At 47.3% G+C, this 17,631-nt stretch overlaps 1 protein-coding gene across 1 annotated transcript in view; it reads left to right on the plus strand.

Moving 5' to 3' along the window:
- The window catches only part of LOC118236646 (MAM domain-containing glycosylphosphatidylinositol anchor protein 1), a 71,830-nt gene that overhangs the window by 2,678 nt on the left and 51,521 nt on the right, over nucleotides 1-17,631 (plus strand). The window contains exons 3-5 of the mRNA XM_035435186.1: nucleotides 10,421-10,690; nucleotides 12,065-12,394; nucleotides 16,897-17,193. Coding sequence (XP_035291077.1) covers nucleotides 10,421-10,690; nucleotides 12,065-12,394; nucleotides 16,897-17,193 — 897 coding nt within the window. The remainder of the gene's footprint in view (nucleotides 1-10,420; nucleotides 10,691-12,064; nucleotides 12,395-16,896; nucleotides 17,194-17,631) is intronic.

Genomic DNA, 17,631 nt, shown 5'->3' on the forward strand with positions numbered 1-17,631 from the left:
CTTGTTTCTCTTATTTTCCCTGTATCGGTTTACGTCTGACTGTTGATACCTCTGACAGCGCAGAGCCGGTCTGTGAACACGCAGGACTTTTTCCCGTAAATAAATGCGCATCCACACCGCTTTTCACTCTTGTATTGGTCTCTCTGTATATTATGAAAGAGCACCGCTTTGTCGGATTTACCTATTAATCTATTGTATGTGGGGGAAAAAAAAGTATTTTTCCAAAGCTTGTGAAAGATTATGATTAATGGCTTGGATTGAGATAAATGTAAGACTTTAGCTCTTTTGTCTGTTCTGCAATGGTCAAAGGTCACCTACATGCATATTTCATTAATGGAGAGAGAAGTCAATTAGAAGTAAATAATGGAGACGAAGGATTTGTGGCTTTTGTGGTGGAGAAAGACTGTGGGTGGTGGTGGTGGTGGTGGTGGTGGTCTTAAGACTGATCATTACTTGAGCGAAGGGGCTGAGTGTGAGAGGCAGGAACGGGAGCATTTTCTTAGGACAAAAAAAAATAAAACGAGAAAAAAGAAAGTGCCTTTATACAAAAAGAGCTCCACGGCTTGCTTTTCCTCCGTGTAACAGTTGCATCCTTGAAATTAGCATAAAGCAAGATTGATGTGACCTCTTTCAGAGCGGCTTTTGTTCATGCGAAACTGGAGGAGTTTGAGAAGGGAAAGGCGCGAATGTTTCTCTGGCAGCAAAATGGCGTCTTCCCAGATTTGTGAGAGTCGGTGTGAAGCTGAGAGAGAGGAGGACACGGAACGGGCCCAGATCTAAGGAAGCGAAACGATAGCAACGGGGATACTATGGATATGTCCTTGAGAAAACTACCCCCCCCCCCCCACACAAAGCTTGTACCTTTGAGAGACAGAGGGAGAGAAAGAAAGAGAGTGAGAGCCAGAGAGAGAGAGAGAGAGAGAGGGAGAGAGAGAGAGAGGACGCAACAAGGCAAATAGGTTTTCCCAAGTTGCTTTGAATGAAAGCATACGCCAGGTAAACAAGAGAAAAGATGCAGTGACAAAAGTAGACTGGGTGGAAGAAATGAAATACTGATTTGTTTTTTTGGGGAGTGGTGAAAAAAAAGAAATGGGCACGGAGTATATTAGCACTTAGAGGTGGAGACGTAAGCCTGTACCCAGTATTACCCAGTCATTTTGGAGGACCTGCGCTGAGCGCATCAGCTGACCAGAGCCGGCGAACAGGCGAATGCTCAAAGGTCAAAGGTTAAAAAAATATATAGGGTGCCAGTCACTGGTGGCGTTAAATGCATTTCACGAGTCTTCTTCTCACTTCAGGGTGTTGCTAAGTAACGCTAAAGCATTTTGAAGTTGAAGTGAACACAAAACTGCGGGCTACTTTTAGATCACGGAGAGCTGTGACCTCGCAGGTGCTATATAAATGTGTTTTTATTATTCTCCTTTGCATGTAGGGCTGTTGCCATTAAAAAATGGGTATGCCTTGCATTATTCCAGTTTTTACATAGCATCCTGCTGAATTATTGTTTGCAGCTAAATCATAGTATGTACCTGTAAGCGACAAAATACTATCAGATCCTTTAAATGCACGATTTTTTTCCCCTCTAATGTTCGATAATGGGTTTGATGGAGAACCGTAATGGCCCTTCAGCTGAAATATTTTTGAGTGTCCGTGGGATGAGAATGACATTTGGAGCAGAGAGAGAGAGAGAGAGAGAGTGAGGGAAAAAGAGAAAGAGTGGGAGAGTGGGAGAGAAAGAAGGACAGAGTGAGAGAGTGACAGAGAGCAGGAAAGGGTAAGAAATGAAAACCAAGCGAGAGAGATAGAGAGAGAGAGAGAGAGAGAAGAATGATAGACAGAGGGAGAGAGAGAGAGATGGTAAGAGCTGAAGACCCACTCCTATTACACTCCTAGTCCATAAGTCCTGGTATTACATACATACCATCAGTACAGGCTGCTGTTACATGCATTCGATGTGACCGGGCTCTACGGCAGGGGCGCAGCACACTGGTAAGATGGTCCGTCTGGGCCGGTGGAACCTGGAGGTGACGAGAGCACTCTTTCGGGTGTCCTCTGCGCGTCCAGATACCCTCAGGGAGGGGGCGGTTGAAGGATGAACCTGGATTTTTACGAGTAATGGGGTCATCACAAGGGCCGTAAAAAGGGGAGGGGGGGGCTGTTTGTGTGGCTGGGCTCCCCGTCGTCCTGTAGCACGGCTGCAGACCGCAGGCCGCCCCGCTGGATACGGCCGCATCGTGCCCGGGCATCGCAGTCGCTGATCGGCCAGCCAATCAGGGGACCGCATGTCGTGCCCGGGCATCGCAATCCCTGATTGGCCAGTTCGAGCTCCAGCGTCTTTAACGAGCTCCGGCGGCTGTGTGGGGCCCCGGTCCCCAGCGTGAGCCTCTCAGGCTGATGTGCGCGGCGCAGTGCCAGAGGCTCGTCCGGTCCGTCTTCGGGGGATGAGCTGGTCGGGTTTCTTTAGCGCCCGCGAGAGAGTAAATCACCGAGTTCGGCCCCCCGACTCCGTGCTCCTCCCCCCCCCCCCCGCCCCCGCGGGTTCCCGTGCCGTGCCGATTTCGCCGTGAGCTCTTGGCCCCCGACGCTCGAAATCCTGGAGGCTGGCCGCGTGGATTCGAAAAATCATTCCGTGGCTTACCACCTCAGATCTTATTGTCTGTCGGGGTTCTTCGAGTGTCAGTAATCATGCTATCGAGCTCCTTCGGCTGGGCCACTGGTGGATATCAAGCTGTTTTCATTGACTGAGCCGCTGCCAACAGCCGATGGAAAAAAAAAAAAAAAAACTGCCACTCAATAACATAATGTGCTATAACACAAAAGACGCTTGTTTTCTGTGAAACCGCTGGCGTTTCTTGTGGGACTGCTGAGTGAAGCGTACGGGGGAAAGCGGGAGAACGAGGCAGACACGATGCGAGGGAAACGACAGGCAGGCGGAAACCTGAGATGAGGAACTTGTGGTGCTGCGGCAAGAACAGAAACACAGAGGCTTGTTTAATATGCCCATAAAACAGCTGTCGCTATAATTCGGACGGCAGTGTAGTACAATGGGTAAGGAGCTGGCCTTGTAACCTAACGGTTACAGGTTTGATTCCCAGGCAGAAACACTGCCGTTGTACCCTGGAGCAAGGCACGTAGTCTGCATTGCTTCAGTACATATCCGGCTGTATAAATGGATGCAATGCAAACGCTGTGTAAAAAGTTGTGCAAGTCGCTCTGGATAAGAGCGTCTGCTAAATGCCTGTAATGTAATGTAATGTAATGATAAGGGGAAAGAAATAGCCGGGTGTCTTGGAAGAGGAATCGGGTGGCCTGGCGCATGTCGTAGAGTTGCAGTACTTACGCGAGCCCGTTTGGCTCATACCAGGAGCATCTGTCACCCGCGACGAGACCTCCGGTGCTCTCTGTTTTGGAAGTGGAAAGTAAAAAAAAATGGGGTCAGAAAGTAAAAAAAAAAAGTCCTGCCATGCGTTTCTTCCAACACTACCATGAACTCAGCCAGCTGATTTCACTAATTATAGTTTCTGCCTCCTGGCCGAAGAATTGTGCCAATTAGCAGATCCAGATTGGAACAAAATACTGGGGAGGGCTTTTACTTTCTGAACCTGGATTTTCCACCTCCTGGTTTTGGGTCAGTGACTCCAGTTCCTTCCCAGAACACCCTGTTTTCGTTGCCTCTGCCTCTCTGACCTTCTCCAGGTGTTCCTCGGCGTTCCTCTGTTTATTTTTCCTCACGGGTTCCACGTAAGAGCTTGTCTGGTGATGTTTTTTTTTTTTTTTTGACTTCAGAGTATGCCCTAGCCAGCCCCACATTTCATTTGGGTCTCTATTTGTTTTTTTTTCCCATAGGTCTTCATTTTTGATATTGTTTGGCCACTATGTGCTGTAAAAATAGTTAGTGCTGCATTCACATCATGGAAATAACTTTTGGTACATAGCAAAATTCACAATGTGTACAGAATCAACCCCGACAGAATTTGTAGTCCTATTCTGACCACATGTACTCTATTAGAGTTCGATGTCCTCTATATCAGAGTTGATTTTTACAAAAGAACATTTTGCTATCTAAGTTTTGGAATAACAGAATAGAAAAATTAAAAGTCAACATTAAGCATTAATAATTAATATCCGTTGGGCTCCAGTGCCGGAGGTGGAACTCTGCAGTTTCCTGATTTCAAAGCTTCAGTATTTTAGCGCAGAGAGAGTAAAAAAAAAAAAAAAAAAAAAAGAATCCTTCATTTGGTCCTTCGGCTACTTTTTCTTAAAAGGGATGCACTCTGATGATGATAAACACAATACTCAACCCATTGCTACCTTATGTGACCGGGCTGGGCCGCACTTATTCGTACAACCGTTGACTGCGTTCTCTTTCCTCCGCTGTCGCCACGTGATATTTTTCAGTGTTCTGTGCATCTGCAGAAAAAAATAAATAAATATATATATATATATTTGGCTGTGCGATGGCCGTTTCACCGTTTCGAGTGCCAAGCTCTGAATCGACACCCCCACCCTGCTTGCGATGTTAGTCGCGTTCGCGCGAGTGCCCGTGCTCGTGATTTTACAGAGTCTTTACGTGTGTGTGCGTTCGGCTTAAGTGCGCATCTTAAGAACGTAAAGGATGAACTTGCGCTGCCCGTCTCCCCTGATTCGTCTTTGTGATGTATTTCATCCTGCCCCTTCGCAGCATCCTGCATAACCATCTGATTATGTTCTTCAAAGTAGGTCAAGCCGTTGAATATGATCCAGACACAGATGACAAGAGATATTGATTTTTATTATTTAAAAAAAAAAATCGTAATCCTTGCCTGGTATTGCAGGTTGTTTTGTGTGTACCGGCTCTGTTTGTCAAATCCACAGATAAACCAGCAGAGGAGCTTTACTGAACAAAGGAATTTCAGCTTTACAATCCACCACCGGCAACGGAAATTACTAAAGGGATTTTACTTTTACTTTTTCTCCCTTGGAAACAAATCCAGGGAAAGTATTTGTTTGGTTATTTCAGGTATTGCTTAAACTATTAAAGGAGTACCATGGTGGTTGAACGTGACACTTCCCAGTTGTCTTCAGGCAACAACAAAACAAATGTGCATCATTTTTTTATTCTTAAGTCATTTCAATGTACTTTAAAACGTATTTTTCTAAGCCTAAATTTCCCACTATAAAAATTCACCCGAACCGTCTGGGCGTGGTAATGAGAACTGTCAGTTAGCTATAATTGACAGACCGTGCCCCGTTACCATAGCTACCCCCATGATACGCGCTCTCTTTGGGAGACTGAATTTTCACAAGCTAGCTAGCTTAGTAGTATATCAAGTATCGATAGATAGCTAAGGTAAGGAAGTTGACTTATATCCAGTTATAATTTTTGCTATCTAGCTAGACAAATTAAGATAAAAGCACAACTATAACGTCCTCATAAAAGCAAACTACCAAGCTAACGTTATCGATAACATTGCCTTATGAAAGCAAACCTACTAGCTAGCTAACGTTAGCTAGCTAGCTAAATGAATATAACCAGAAATAATCTAAAGGCACTCTAATTTAAGTGAACCTAACGTTAGTCAAATATTTGCATTGTCTGAACAGCAGGAAGGTGTGTCCTGTCAGATTTCTTTACGGGGTGTGGAAATAGGAGTGGTTACTGTATTCGTGACGTAGAAAAATGACAACTTTCTCAACCGGTTGAAAATAGGACGATGAATTTAAAACGCATATTTCTCCAAAAATACAGAACGGACATATTTAATACTTTGCTCATTGTGTTTCTTCAATGCCTCTTGTGCAAATAGCACATAAAACCGAGAAAGTGTGAAAATCACCATGGTACTCCTTTAATACTGATGCCTGGTTCTGAACCAATGGCCATATTAAAAAAAAAAAAAAAAAAAATGAAGAAAGATATCATTGATCATTTTAATACAATTTTAATAAGGCAGTTCGAATTCTAAGTGACGTGAAAGGAAACGGGCGTAACGGTCTCGCACCTTTGTCGATAAAGACCTCCGTATGTCCGCGCGTAATCTGCCTGACGACGTCAACGACGTTAGCGTCTCGTCGCTAACCCTCGCCCGTCCGCGGCTCTAACGAGCGAGAGGGGGACGCGCCGCTCTGTAACCGCCGCTCCGCCCGCCGCTCTGTAAGCGATGAGCCGCGGTTCGCCAGTATCTCATTCCAGCCTTAATGGCGCTCCGCCGAGCGCTAGGCTAACGAACGGCTAGTTAAGGAGGCCGTCTAAACGCGCACTTTTCCACCCGCCGATCTGCGCCCCTGCGCCCTACGGTCGTTTCTCACAAACGATTAGCCGCCGTTAATTGGCTGGACCCCTAATTGGGCGAGCTCGGGTTCCCCCAGACGATGTCCCGCCCGCGGTGTCCCTGCTGGTCGCTTCCCCGGAGTCTCTTGGGGACGGGTCTGTCTTCTCGCCCCGTGACGGGGGGTTGGGGTGGGGAGGTTGTAATGGCAGTTGAGGCGTTCTTAATCTTCTGAGCCCTGTGGGGCTTTCCTGTCGGCCGTTGCGCATTACCTGCTCGCTGGAACTGCTCTCATTAGCCACCAAAGTGCTTCTACTGACGACACATATGACAAAAATAAATAAAAAAATAAATCACTGTCCTAAAATCTCCCTGCTTCTACAGGCTGGCATTCAGCCCTCCAGCCCTGAGCAGAAGTCAGGCGTTAGTAACTGACGTGAATCAATATCCCCCTGATTGATTGTGGCCCAGCTGCTTCTTGGTTAAAGCCCCTAACTCAAAAAGATGAAGATCCCCCGTTTCACGACCCCTTTGCAGACTTTATTTTAAACGTCGGGGCGACCCCCTCAGCTGAAAGAGAGGAATGTATGACAGGGGCCAGAGCCAGAAGGCCTGGCCTAACCCTGACCCCTCCACCCCGACGGAATCTTGAACGCTGACAACTGCTCTGTCGGAGGTACGTGGAAGATATTCTGAAGATGGGCCATGTTAAATCCCACGACTTCAAGCTACTGCTCCCCAAAATGTGGTTGATTAAGAAATCTTTCAGGTGGCAAATATTATCAAACGTTATCGAGATTGGTCCAGCAATTTTGAATGTTAAAAGATGATAACTGTGAGTTCCTTTAAAGAAACACAAACCCCCGCCAGCCAATACGTTTATTTTATACATAAATAAAGAAATAAATATATAATTATATTTGTTCAGCCGCCAGATGCTGTATCACAGACTGTTTTATTGTCTTGTTGTCTCTCCATGACTAAATTATTTAAGTTGGCTTTCCTGAGGACAGATATAGATATAAACCGTTGATGATGAATGACTTAAATTATGCTGTTGTCATGTCTTGTGTTGCTTTGTATTAATTACTCTCTTACTCTGCCTGATGCGATAATCCTCTCTGAAAACATGACTGTTACTGCAGATATGGTTTTGTTCTCTGTTAGGCTAGCGAACGGAGTGGCTCATAAATACAAAACGTCTCTGAACGGTTTAGAAGCAGCTTGAGTCCTAAACAGGATTCCTCAATGTTGACAAGCTTTGTAATACATTTAGATTTTCTCAATGTTTTGGCCAGCCGTGTGGCGTTAAGTGTTTCCCGTGACGAGACGTGGCAAGACGAGAAATAGCAATCACACGATATCGGTGCGACTCGCTTGAATGAGCGACGATTTTCAAAACCACGTTGGGCTTGGATGTTTTGTCGCTAGTGCAGTCAGCAGCGGGCATGAGGGAACCGTCTGGGAACCAGAAAGATTGTCATCGGAAGACCCCGAGTGGAGAGTAGTCGGTACAGAAGGAGGAGAGCGGATCTCATTCTGCTGGTCTGCAGGTCTGATCTGTTAACCCTGAGATTACTCGGCAGATACTTCCATTTGCTCCCCGGCTCACTAAAGCTCCGCGGTACACATCAGTGCCATTATTTTAGGACACCCGCAGCCTGATGCTGCTTCCGCTGTCCACACCGGAGGAAATTGAAGCAATAACTCTTTCTCTCTCTCTCTCTCTCTCTCTCTCTCTCTCCAACTCTCTCTCTCCGTCTCTCTCTCTCTCTCTCTCGCTCTCTCTCTCCCTTTCCTGTTCACTGCAATCACTTTTATTTGTTGTACAAATAAGATACTGGTAGCATTACAGGGCCTCGAGCTGCAGTAGCAGCAACTCATGTGGCAGTTCCTGGCGGAGAGAGTCCACAGTTTTTTCCTTTCTGGAGAACCTTTTTTTAAAAAAAAAAAAAAAAAAACAACAAAAAAAAAAGAAAAACAAGAATCCTGCCCGGCTGTCATAGTAATGGTAGGAGAGCCTTTTAAGGGCAGGAGCAGAAGCTTCGTTCTCAATGAATGTTTGGCTCCCTGATTCGTGTGTCATCAGGCGCCAGCACTTAAAGTCGCGGCTGTCGTCCTCCCTTCGATAATGGCGGAAAGGACACGTCCCGGAAACGGGGGACTGCCGTGGACAGGGGGCAGTCAAAGAGGGACGATTCCGCATTAATTCAGACATTATCTTTCCTAAAGTGGATGCAGCATTCAGAGGTCAGAATCATTTACTCTTGATGGAAATTTTTGGGTGGGAGCAGAGTCGTCCTTTTAACCGCCTCGGTCCGGTCTCAGCTCCCCGTGATCGTCTTATGGTCTGATAGCAGTCTCACAGTAGTCAGACTAAACAGACTAGGATGTGTGGTAGCAATCTGAACTCAAATAATTTGGGTTAAGGACCTGGACCCGGTACCCGTTCTCTGGTTCTGGCACCGGTCCTGGAGTAAAACTTGTTGGAAATACCGTAAGCCGCCACTGAGGTGACCCTGTGGTTGGAAGAATGGGATTGGGGTTGGTGGGGGGGGGGGGGGGGTGGTTCTTGCTGGTGGGGGCGTGGCATGCTGCCGCATGCATCAACTAGATTGAATTCTGATGAACTGGAGATTAGAAGGTCCCGTGTGACGGAAGAGTTTAATGAATCGATTCCTATTTTTGGGCGCTGAGATGGGATTATCCTGATCTCGTCCTGAGTGAGTGATCAGAGTGTAAAAGCTGGGGTGGGGTGGTGGGGGTGCTGACGGAGGGTGGATGGGGGGGGGGGAGGGGCGTGGGGGGTCTGGTGCTGTTGCCTGGGCGTATTGAATTGGAGAGACCATCCAGGTGTATTGTGGGTATTTATCCCCTGTTTTCATTCACTTCCCTCATAGTAGATTAGAGGGCAGGAAGGCTCACGCCTGTTCGGGCTCTATGGGGGGAGGGGGGGGTGATCACACGCCCCACAGGTCACGTCAGGACGCATCTCTCCCCATCCACCAAAGAACCCCCCCCCCCCCACCTTTTTTTTGCCATTAGGTCAGTCCATGAGGCAGCTGGTCAATCACTCGCCTCGCCTGCCTCCCCCCCCCCCCCCCCCCCCCCCCCCCAGTCGATACGTGTCCGAGATGATTCATTCGATAGGATGAGAGTGACGGGGAAGGAGGGAAGGCGTTTCAGTGCAGGGAGATTCTGAAGCCAGGTGTTTGTGACAGATTTGCCACTCTATTAGAGACAGGTGTCAGAGGAGGAAAGCTCGCCGGTTTTCGGATACAATAATATACGTTAATTTCATATTTTCAATTTCATTTCACGTAATTAGCAGTTTTAAATAATGATGTGAGTGACACTGTTTATCTTTCAGTATAAAATGAGACAGATTTAGCCGAAGCAGGGCACTTACCTTGATATGCAATGAATGATCGCAATCTTGTGAAAATTGCCCTCCTTTTCTGTGGTAATAGCTTTATCGTTTCAGTTAATGACTAATAAATGATTCAAAAGACCATTACAGGATGATGTCCCTGCTGTCCCTTAATAGACAGATAAAGAAGGAAGATGTAATGTACACACAGGCTGGCTCTCAGTGTAATAGATACCTACATCATTTGATGTAACACACAGTCTCTGCATATAAATAGTAAGATGATGTAAGTTTGGCTCTTTATGTTACAGGTAACTAAAGGTGATGTAAATTGTACACAGTCTGTGTCTCAATGTAAATGGATGGCTAAAGTACATGTGTTAGACAGTATGTCTCTCCAGTTCATAAGTAAATATGATGCAAGTTAAATACCGCTTGTCTATCTATGTAAATAGATATTTAGTTAATTCTCTGCAATAGATGACTAAAGATGATGTGCACACATACTGTATGTCTCTATATAGTACATACCTAAAAGTGATTTACATTAGACACAGTTTGTGTTTCTATATAGTGCATACCTAAAGGTGATGTGTATTACACACAGTTTGAGATTCATGTGAATAGATACCTAAATAAGATGTGAGTTAAACACAGTTTGTCTCTGCAACAGATTACTAAAAGTGATGTATGTTACACCTTGTAAACAGATGCCTAATGAAGATGTGAGTTAAACAGCTTGTCTCTCCGATGGAAGGCTGAAGGTCATGTGACTGACACTCAGCCCGTGTCCCGCTCTTAGCCCCGCCCGCCCTGCGGCTGTCCGTTAACGAGACGCTGGTGGTGGACCCGGGGCGAGACGTGACCCTGTCCTGCGAGGTGACGGCTGGCAACCCCGCCCCCACGGTGTCCTGGTCCCGCTACCCCGGGCCCATGCCCCCCCGAGCCCAAATCCGGGGGGGGTCCCTGACGCTGCGCTCCGTCGCCCCCGCCGACTCTGGCTACTACAACTGCACCGCCGTCAACAGCGTGGGCAACCCCGCCAAGCGCACCGTCAACCTGATCGTCAGAGGTGAGTGCGTGTGTGTGTGTGTGTGTGGGGGGGTGTGTGTGAGTGTGCGTGTGTGTGTGAGTGTGTGTGTGTGCGTGTGTGTGTGTGTGTGTGCGTGTGTGTGTGTGCGTGTGGGGTATGTTTGTGTGTGTGTGTGTGTGTGTGTGTGTGTGTGGGGGTGTGTGGGGGTGTGTGTGCGTGTGTGTGTCGTGCGTGCGTGTGTGTTTGTGTGTGCATGCACCTGTTTGTGTGTGTGTGTTCGTGTGTGTGTATACGTGTCTATGTTATCCTGTGTCAGTGCAATATTTAGCATGTAAAAAGACATTATTTTCGTGTTAGAGCACAAAGATGCCGTGTGTACATGCCATTTTTTATCTAAGTGCATGAAGTGCATTTTTGTGCGCGTGTGTTTGTACACGTGTTTTTGCAAATTAGCAAATTAGCATGCATTTGCATATATTAGTGCTAGTTCATGGGTGAGTGTTTGAGTGCTCTTGGTCCTTGCTCTCTTCTGACATGTGAGGCTGATATAATCACATCACTTTTAGAGGTTAAGTATGTCTTTGCAATAATGTGCTTTTAAATAAACCTTTTATCAGTGATCCATGGTTATTTTTAACCTTTTTTTAAACACTGTCTGTTTACTGCAATTAATCCAACTGTGAAGTGAGCCAATTAAGCAGGATGTTTTGTCGGAGAGAAACCCGGGTCTGTTTTCTCTCTTAAGCGGGCAGCGGTGTGTCGAATACGTGCGGGTGCCTGAAACGATTCAATTTTCAGAGACAGGTAGACGCGAGAGAAGTTTCGTGCTCGAACCATATGGTGCAGCTGCACCCGTCAAAGCTTTTTTCGGCCTGTCAACGGGGGCGCTGGCGCTCCCTCCTCTGTTTCTATTTTTCCGTGTGCACCCCCCTCCCCTCCCTGGATTTCCCGCTCAGATCTTCCCTCACAAAAAATAACTGCAGTTCAGTTGTTGTGGTTGTAATTACAATATTGTGCAGTATTTTGGACTCACTTTTTTAATTGCAGTACTCAATGCAGTTTCATTACTTCATGTGTACTCCTGAAGAATTCTTTTGTACTGCATTTCGACTTATTTCAGTTAAACTACGATATAACTTCACAGTTACTTCATAGTAGCTGCCCAGCATGACCCCAGCATGACCTCAGCATGACCCCAACTTGACCCCAGCATGACCCCAGCATTACCCCAGTAATGCACACATTTCCTGACCTGCCCAAACAAATCACACAGTCACATTGCAGTGAGCGAGCAACAGTTTTTTCTTATGGCAGGAGGGTAGAAGTTGTGGCGAAACTCTTTCATTTCCCTTTGAAGATTCCCTCTCTCTCTCTCCACTTCGACGCTCCAACGAGGATCTGGTCTCTCCACAGCCATGAGGAACCTGACCTTCCAGATCACGCCGGACCTGAACAAGGACAGCGAGACCATCCAGATCGGGCGCGACCTCAAGCTGTCCTGCCACGTGGACGCCCAGCCCCAGGACAAGGTCAACTACACCTGGTACAAGAACGCGGCGCCCGTCGTGCCCTCCGACAGCCTGCTGGTCCTGCGCAGCGACCCCGACATGGCGCCCGGCACCAGCAGCCTGGAGATCGTGGACATGAAGTTCCGCGACCAGGCCACCTACAGCTGCGTGGCCAGCTTCCCCGGCAGCGCCGTGCCGGAGCTCCGGGTCGACGTCAACATCACCCAGAGCAGCGGTGAGGGGGTCCTGCTCCTCCTCTCCCTCCTCGACCCTGCTTCCTACTCCTCCTCCTCCTCTTCCTCATCTTACTCCTCCACCTCCTCATCCTCCTCCTCCTCTTACTCCTTGATTCTGCTTCCTCCTCCTCCTCTTCATCATCTTCCTCATCTTACTCCTCCTCCTCATCCTCCTCCTTTTCCTCCTCCTCCTCTTCATCATCTTCCTCATCTTACTCCTCCACCTCCTCCTCCTCCTCCTCCTCTTACTCCTTGACTCTGCTTCCTCCTCCTCCTCTTCATCATCTTCCTCATCTTACTCCTCCTCCTCCTCATCCTCCTCCTTTTCCTCCTCCTCATCTTCATTCACGACCCTGCTTCCTCCTCATCCTCTTCCGCCTCTTCCTCATCCTCCTCCTCTTCTTCCTCGACCCTGCTTCCTCCTCCTCCTCCTCCTCCTCCATGTCCACCAACACGGCAAATTGCACTCTGACATTCAACTTTTGACAGTTTGTGTGAGCTCTGTAGGAGCAAGATGTAAGGGTTAATAGCCCTCTATCGCAGTTGATTTTACACTGAGCATGTTGCTATGCACCTCTTGCAGTTCTATCTTTACCTTTATATTTTATTCCTATATATTATCTTACGTTCTTCCCTTCCTTCCTCTACTCACCCGCGGCTTCTCTTCCTCCTCATCTTTCCTCCTTTTTATCCTCTCTTCTCTTCCGTCTTCTTCCTGGAGATGTGTTTTTTTCCACCTCTCCTCTTCCTCTGCCACACACTGCTCCTTTATTATTTATTAGTATTATTCATTAATATTTATGTATCCTTATTAATTTTAGCCATCGTCGTGTGAGTAGATGACTCCTGCTGTGAGCAGCCACCGGTTCATAAACTAGGCTCCTTAAGCCCCTCCCCTCTCCTAAAGGTACACGTGTTACACTGAGAACATTAGCCACCTTTTGCGTCTTTAGTCGCAGCCGAATCTGTTGAAAAGTCTGTAAACAACACTCCACCGTGTCTCAGCTGTGGGAATAGTGCCTTAGACACTAGAAGCTGAAATGGCAAGTTGGTAGCGTGTAGACGTGCTTTTCATGCTGATAGTCTGTGCAGTTCACTTGTGAAAGGTGATCAAAAGAATGAAAGAAACAAACGAACGAGCGGAAATCAAGATATTAATGTTCTTTGTTCTCCGGAATGAAAGGCTGTCATTTTGTACACCAGCGATGACAAAGTAGTATTTTGAGACATGCTGTGGATGACTTTACTTTAAGAAACCCAGTCCCCACTGCTGCAAAACTCTCCATTGAGGAATAAAAGCATGTGAGTCTTTTCGTATTTCTTTTTTGATTACGATTTTATATTTCTGTTGGAACAGTACATGGAGTAGAAAAGAAACGGTTGAAACATCCACGCAATTTATGGATGTATTTTTAGCCGACTGCATAGGGGATGGTGCAAAAACCAACACAAGCAGTCGTGTGTCTCTGGCTCTTGCCATTTTAGAAGAGCAAGAGAGAGAAAAAACATCTGACCATTAATAGAACATAATCCTGGAGCTTGCTTTCGTGGTGCCTTCTTTCCCAGTGCGGATTGGGATGTCTTCTCTTTAGCCGCGTTTCCACCAAAATTACCCGGAACTTTCAGTCCCAGGAACTACTTTACCAGGAACTAAAAGGTTCCTTCAGCCAATGGTTGTCTGCGTTTCCACCGGGGTCTAAAGTACCGCGAAGATTAGGCAAATTAGCCCACTGACGTTGTCGTCGGTCCATCTGTCATATGATTTCTTCTGTAACCCCATACTACCACCGAAGTAGCCTACATTATTTTCTAATAACCGGGACAGCCCGGAGGGGTTTATTCCACTTATATACAACGGGTTACCAAACAATGACTATATATGGTTACTTTTGTATTTATTGATTTTCATATATCCTCTCAAACACATTCATTAACAGCAGAAAACATGCACACGTTGTAAACAATTTGCTGTTTTATTACTTTCTCGTCGTCAATTCCATATAGGCTAATCGCAAAATGACAAGAATAGAACGAAAACTCGGATTTGCGTCAAAATGTAAATTAGTAGTGGTACAGCCACCGTTTGCTTTCCTTCGAAGTTACTGCTAGCCGAGCAGCGAAGTGTGCCCTCCAGATGCGAACCATGCACCATAAATGAGTCCATAGTCTTCCTGGTCTTTTCGTGGAATTGAAAAATGGCAGTAAAATTGAGTAAAATTACGGCAGTCTGAAAAAGCTAAAGGGAAGATTACTAGAATTAACCTGTTATTTTACCCGGATAAAAAGTGCGGAAGGTGATTTCCAGTTTGCTTGTACTGTATCACCAATGTTAATTATGCAGAACTACCGCATACCTCACATAACTGTATCAAACGTTTTGAGTCAATTACAACGGGCTAACAAAGAAAATCCGGAAGAAAATATTCAGCAACCGAATTAATCCGTTTGAATGTTTTGGTAGCCTACGTAATATGCTGTCCCAGCGCGAATGCTTAGCATTTTATAAAACGAATACTAAAGCAAGAAAAGAACAGAAGAGCACACGTTATAATTCCAAGACGTTGACAGGCTATAACCAAAAGTAGGCTACTGCGCCGCATAACATACAAGTTTGATTTGAAGTTATTATGAAAATAAATTGGTTTGCCGCTGCATATTTTCAAACATGGCGGGTAATGGCGGAAAATAAATACAACACAAATGCTACGAGTACTCGACCAATCAGAAATGTTCAGCGCTGCAAGCTCCACCCAAAAGGTTCCTGTACTTTCGGAAAGTACTACCCCCCGAGCAGGAACGTTTTGGGGGGTAAAACAAAGCCCCCAGAACTAAATTTAGACCCTAGTTCCTGCGGTGGAAACGCACTGAGTTCCTCAAAAGGTTCCTAGTTCCGGGGTATAGTTCCTGCGGTGGAAACGTGGCTTTAGAAGAGGCCTTGTCGTTCTTCAGCAGATGGAGCTTGGTGAAGGTCACTGCTTTTGAATTCTGGGGACTGTTGTACTGAGGATCGTGCACCTGGCTTAATAAGACATTCCTGCTGTGTCCTTATCCTTGAGATAAACAATTTGTTTTCTATTTTAGTCCATTATTTGTTTTTTTATTTTTTATTTTTTATTTGATTTGTTCGCTTTTTTCTTATTTTCACGGTTCATAGCGTTTAAAAGAAGAAAAAGGTCCATGAGAAATGGGACACCGGTAGTGTAAGCAACATAGTCTCTGGCACAAACGGTGGCCTTGTTTACCACGAGCCGCTGATGGCTCAAGGCAAAAGTGACGTTCACAAAAACAACCAAACGCATGAATCGAAAGGTGCCTGATCGGGTTTGTTAAAGGACCAAAATGAATTAAAACAAGCACAAAACCGTCCAGACCCACGGCGCACCTGTACAATGTGTCATGAGTAAAACTTGGCTAACTATATAGCTAGCTAGCTATGGCATGTCCTCACTTCTGCAACGTTATTTGTTGTCCTCCGTGTGTCCATACATCTGTATCGGTGGTACGCGCCAACTAGGTTAACTAAAGTAGGCGAAACGCTAACATGTTAGGGTTAGCTAAAGTAACGTTAGGCAATAAAGCTGTGCTTAAAAATCTCGTGCTGTTCGAAATGGTGATTTTGGGAGATGCACCTGAGTATGCGTCCTACTAAACGAAGCACCACCTGCGCACGCGTCCCACCAAACGTCCCTCACAGGTCGTCCGTGAGTGAGTGAGTGACCGCAATTTGCCATGCATAGCCCATGGCATAGTTCCTGCGCGCCATGGGAAAAACAAGAACACGGAGAGTCCAAGCGTTGGCCTCTTTCTGGGTCACGCCTGGAACTCCTCCTGTGAGGGAAGGATGGGTCATTAAGCTGGAGCAGCCTGTGCTCCTGTCTCTATCACCATGGAGAGGGCATCCGAGGTCTTTGAGGTCTCAGGATACAATTTGGGGGTCCGGGGGAGGGGGGTGGGGGGGGTGGGGGGGTGGGGGGTAGGGATCAATGGTCCCCCGGGGTACCAGACTGGCAGCCCCTGTGATTTTTCTGCTCACCTCTCTGGGAAGAGGTCTCCTGCCCCCCACCCTGCCCCCCACCCTGCCCCCTTCCATAGACCACTTCCCTGCTTACAGTATGTCCCCACTATGAAGAGGTGGGTCTGTCTTTCTTTCTCTCTCTCTTTCTCATTCTCTCTCTGTCTACCTCTCTCATTCTTTCATCCCTTCATAGGTAACTCTTCTTTTTTTTTTACCCTGTCCCTTAGTTCCTCTGTTTTTCCTCTGTCCCTGGCCCCTCACTCTTTCTTCTGTCTCTGTCATCGCCGGTCGCTTCCTTCCCACTGTAGAGATTAGTCACGCAGACCTGCCGTGCTGTGACTGTGCGTGTCACCGCCGCCGGGAGCCAGTGGTAAAGGCCATCGCTTTGTCACCACCCACCGTCTTCATTAAAGACTCATTCAAGTGTCAGAGATTGAGCCCCCTCCCTCCCTCCCTCCCTCCCTCCCTCCCCTTTTTTTCCCCCAGTCATTCCTCCGGTGCTGACGGTGCCCACCGGTGGCGGAACGGTGACGGTGCGGGAGGGATCGTGGGCGGAGCTCGTGTGCCTCGTGGACGGCAAGCCCCGCCCCCCCGTCCTCTGGTCCCGCGCGGACAAGGACCTGCCGATGCCGTCCGGCGACTGGGCGGTGGAGACCAGGGACGGGCGCCTGCGACTGAACAACGTGACGCGGGACCTGGCGGGGACCTACCGCTGCCAGACGGCGCAGTACAACGGGCTCAACATCAAGCGCAGGGAGGCCCAAGTCCAGCTCATCGTGCAGTGTGAGTACAGCCGCAAGAGTGCATTCCAGGTCTAGGCCATCGTGCAGTGTGAGTACAGCCGTAAGAGGGCATTCCAAGTCTAGGCCATCGTGCAGTGTGAGTACAGCCGTAAGAGTGCATTCCAAGTCCCGGTCATCGTGCAGTGTGAGTACAGCCGTAAGAGGGAATTCCAAGTCCCGGTCATTGTGCAGTGTGAGTACAGCCGTAAGAGGGCATTCCAAGTCTAGGCCATCGTGCAGTGTGAGTACAGCCGTAAGAGGGCATTCCAAGTCCCGGTCATCGTGCAGTGTGAGTACAGCCGTAAGAGGGCATTCCAAGTCCCGGTCATTGTGCAGTGTGAGTACAGCCGCGAGAGGGCATTCCAAGTCTAGGCCATCGTGCAGTGTGAGTACAGCCGTAAGAGGGCATTCCAAGTCTAGGCCATCGTGCAGTGTGAGT

The sequence above is a fragment of the Anguilla anguilla genome, chromosome 1 (assembly GCF_013347855.1).
Source record: "Anguilla anguilla isolate fAngAng1 chromosome 1, fAngAng1.pri, whole genome shotgun sequence".
NCBI classification, from domain to species: Eukaryota; Metazoa; Chordata; class Actinopteri; order Anguilliformes; family Anguillidae; genus Anguilla; species Anguilla anguilla.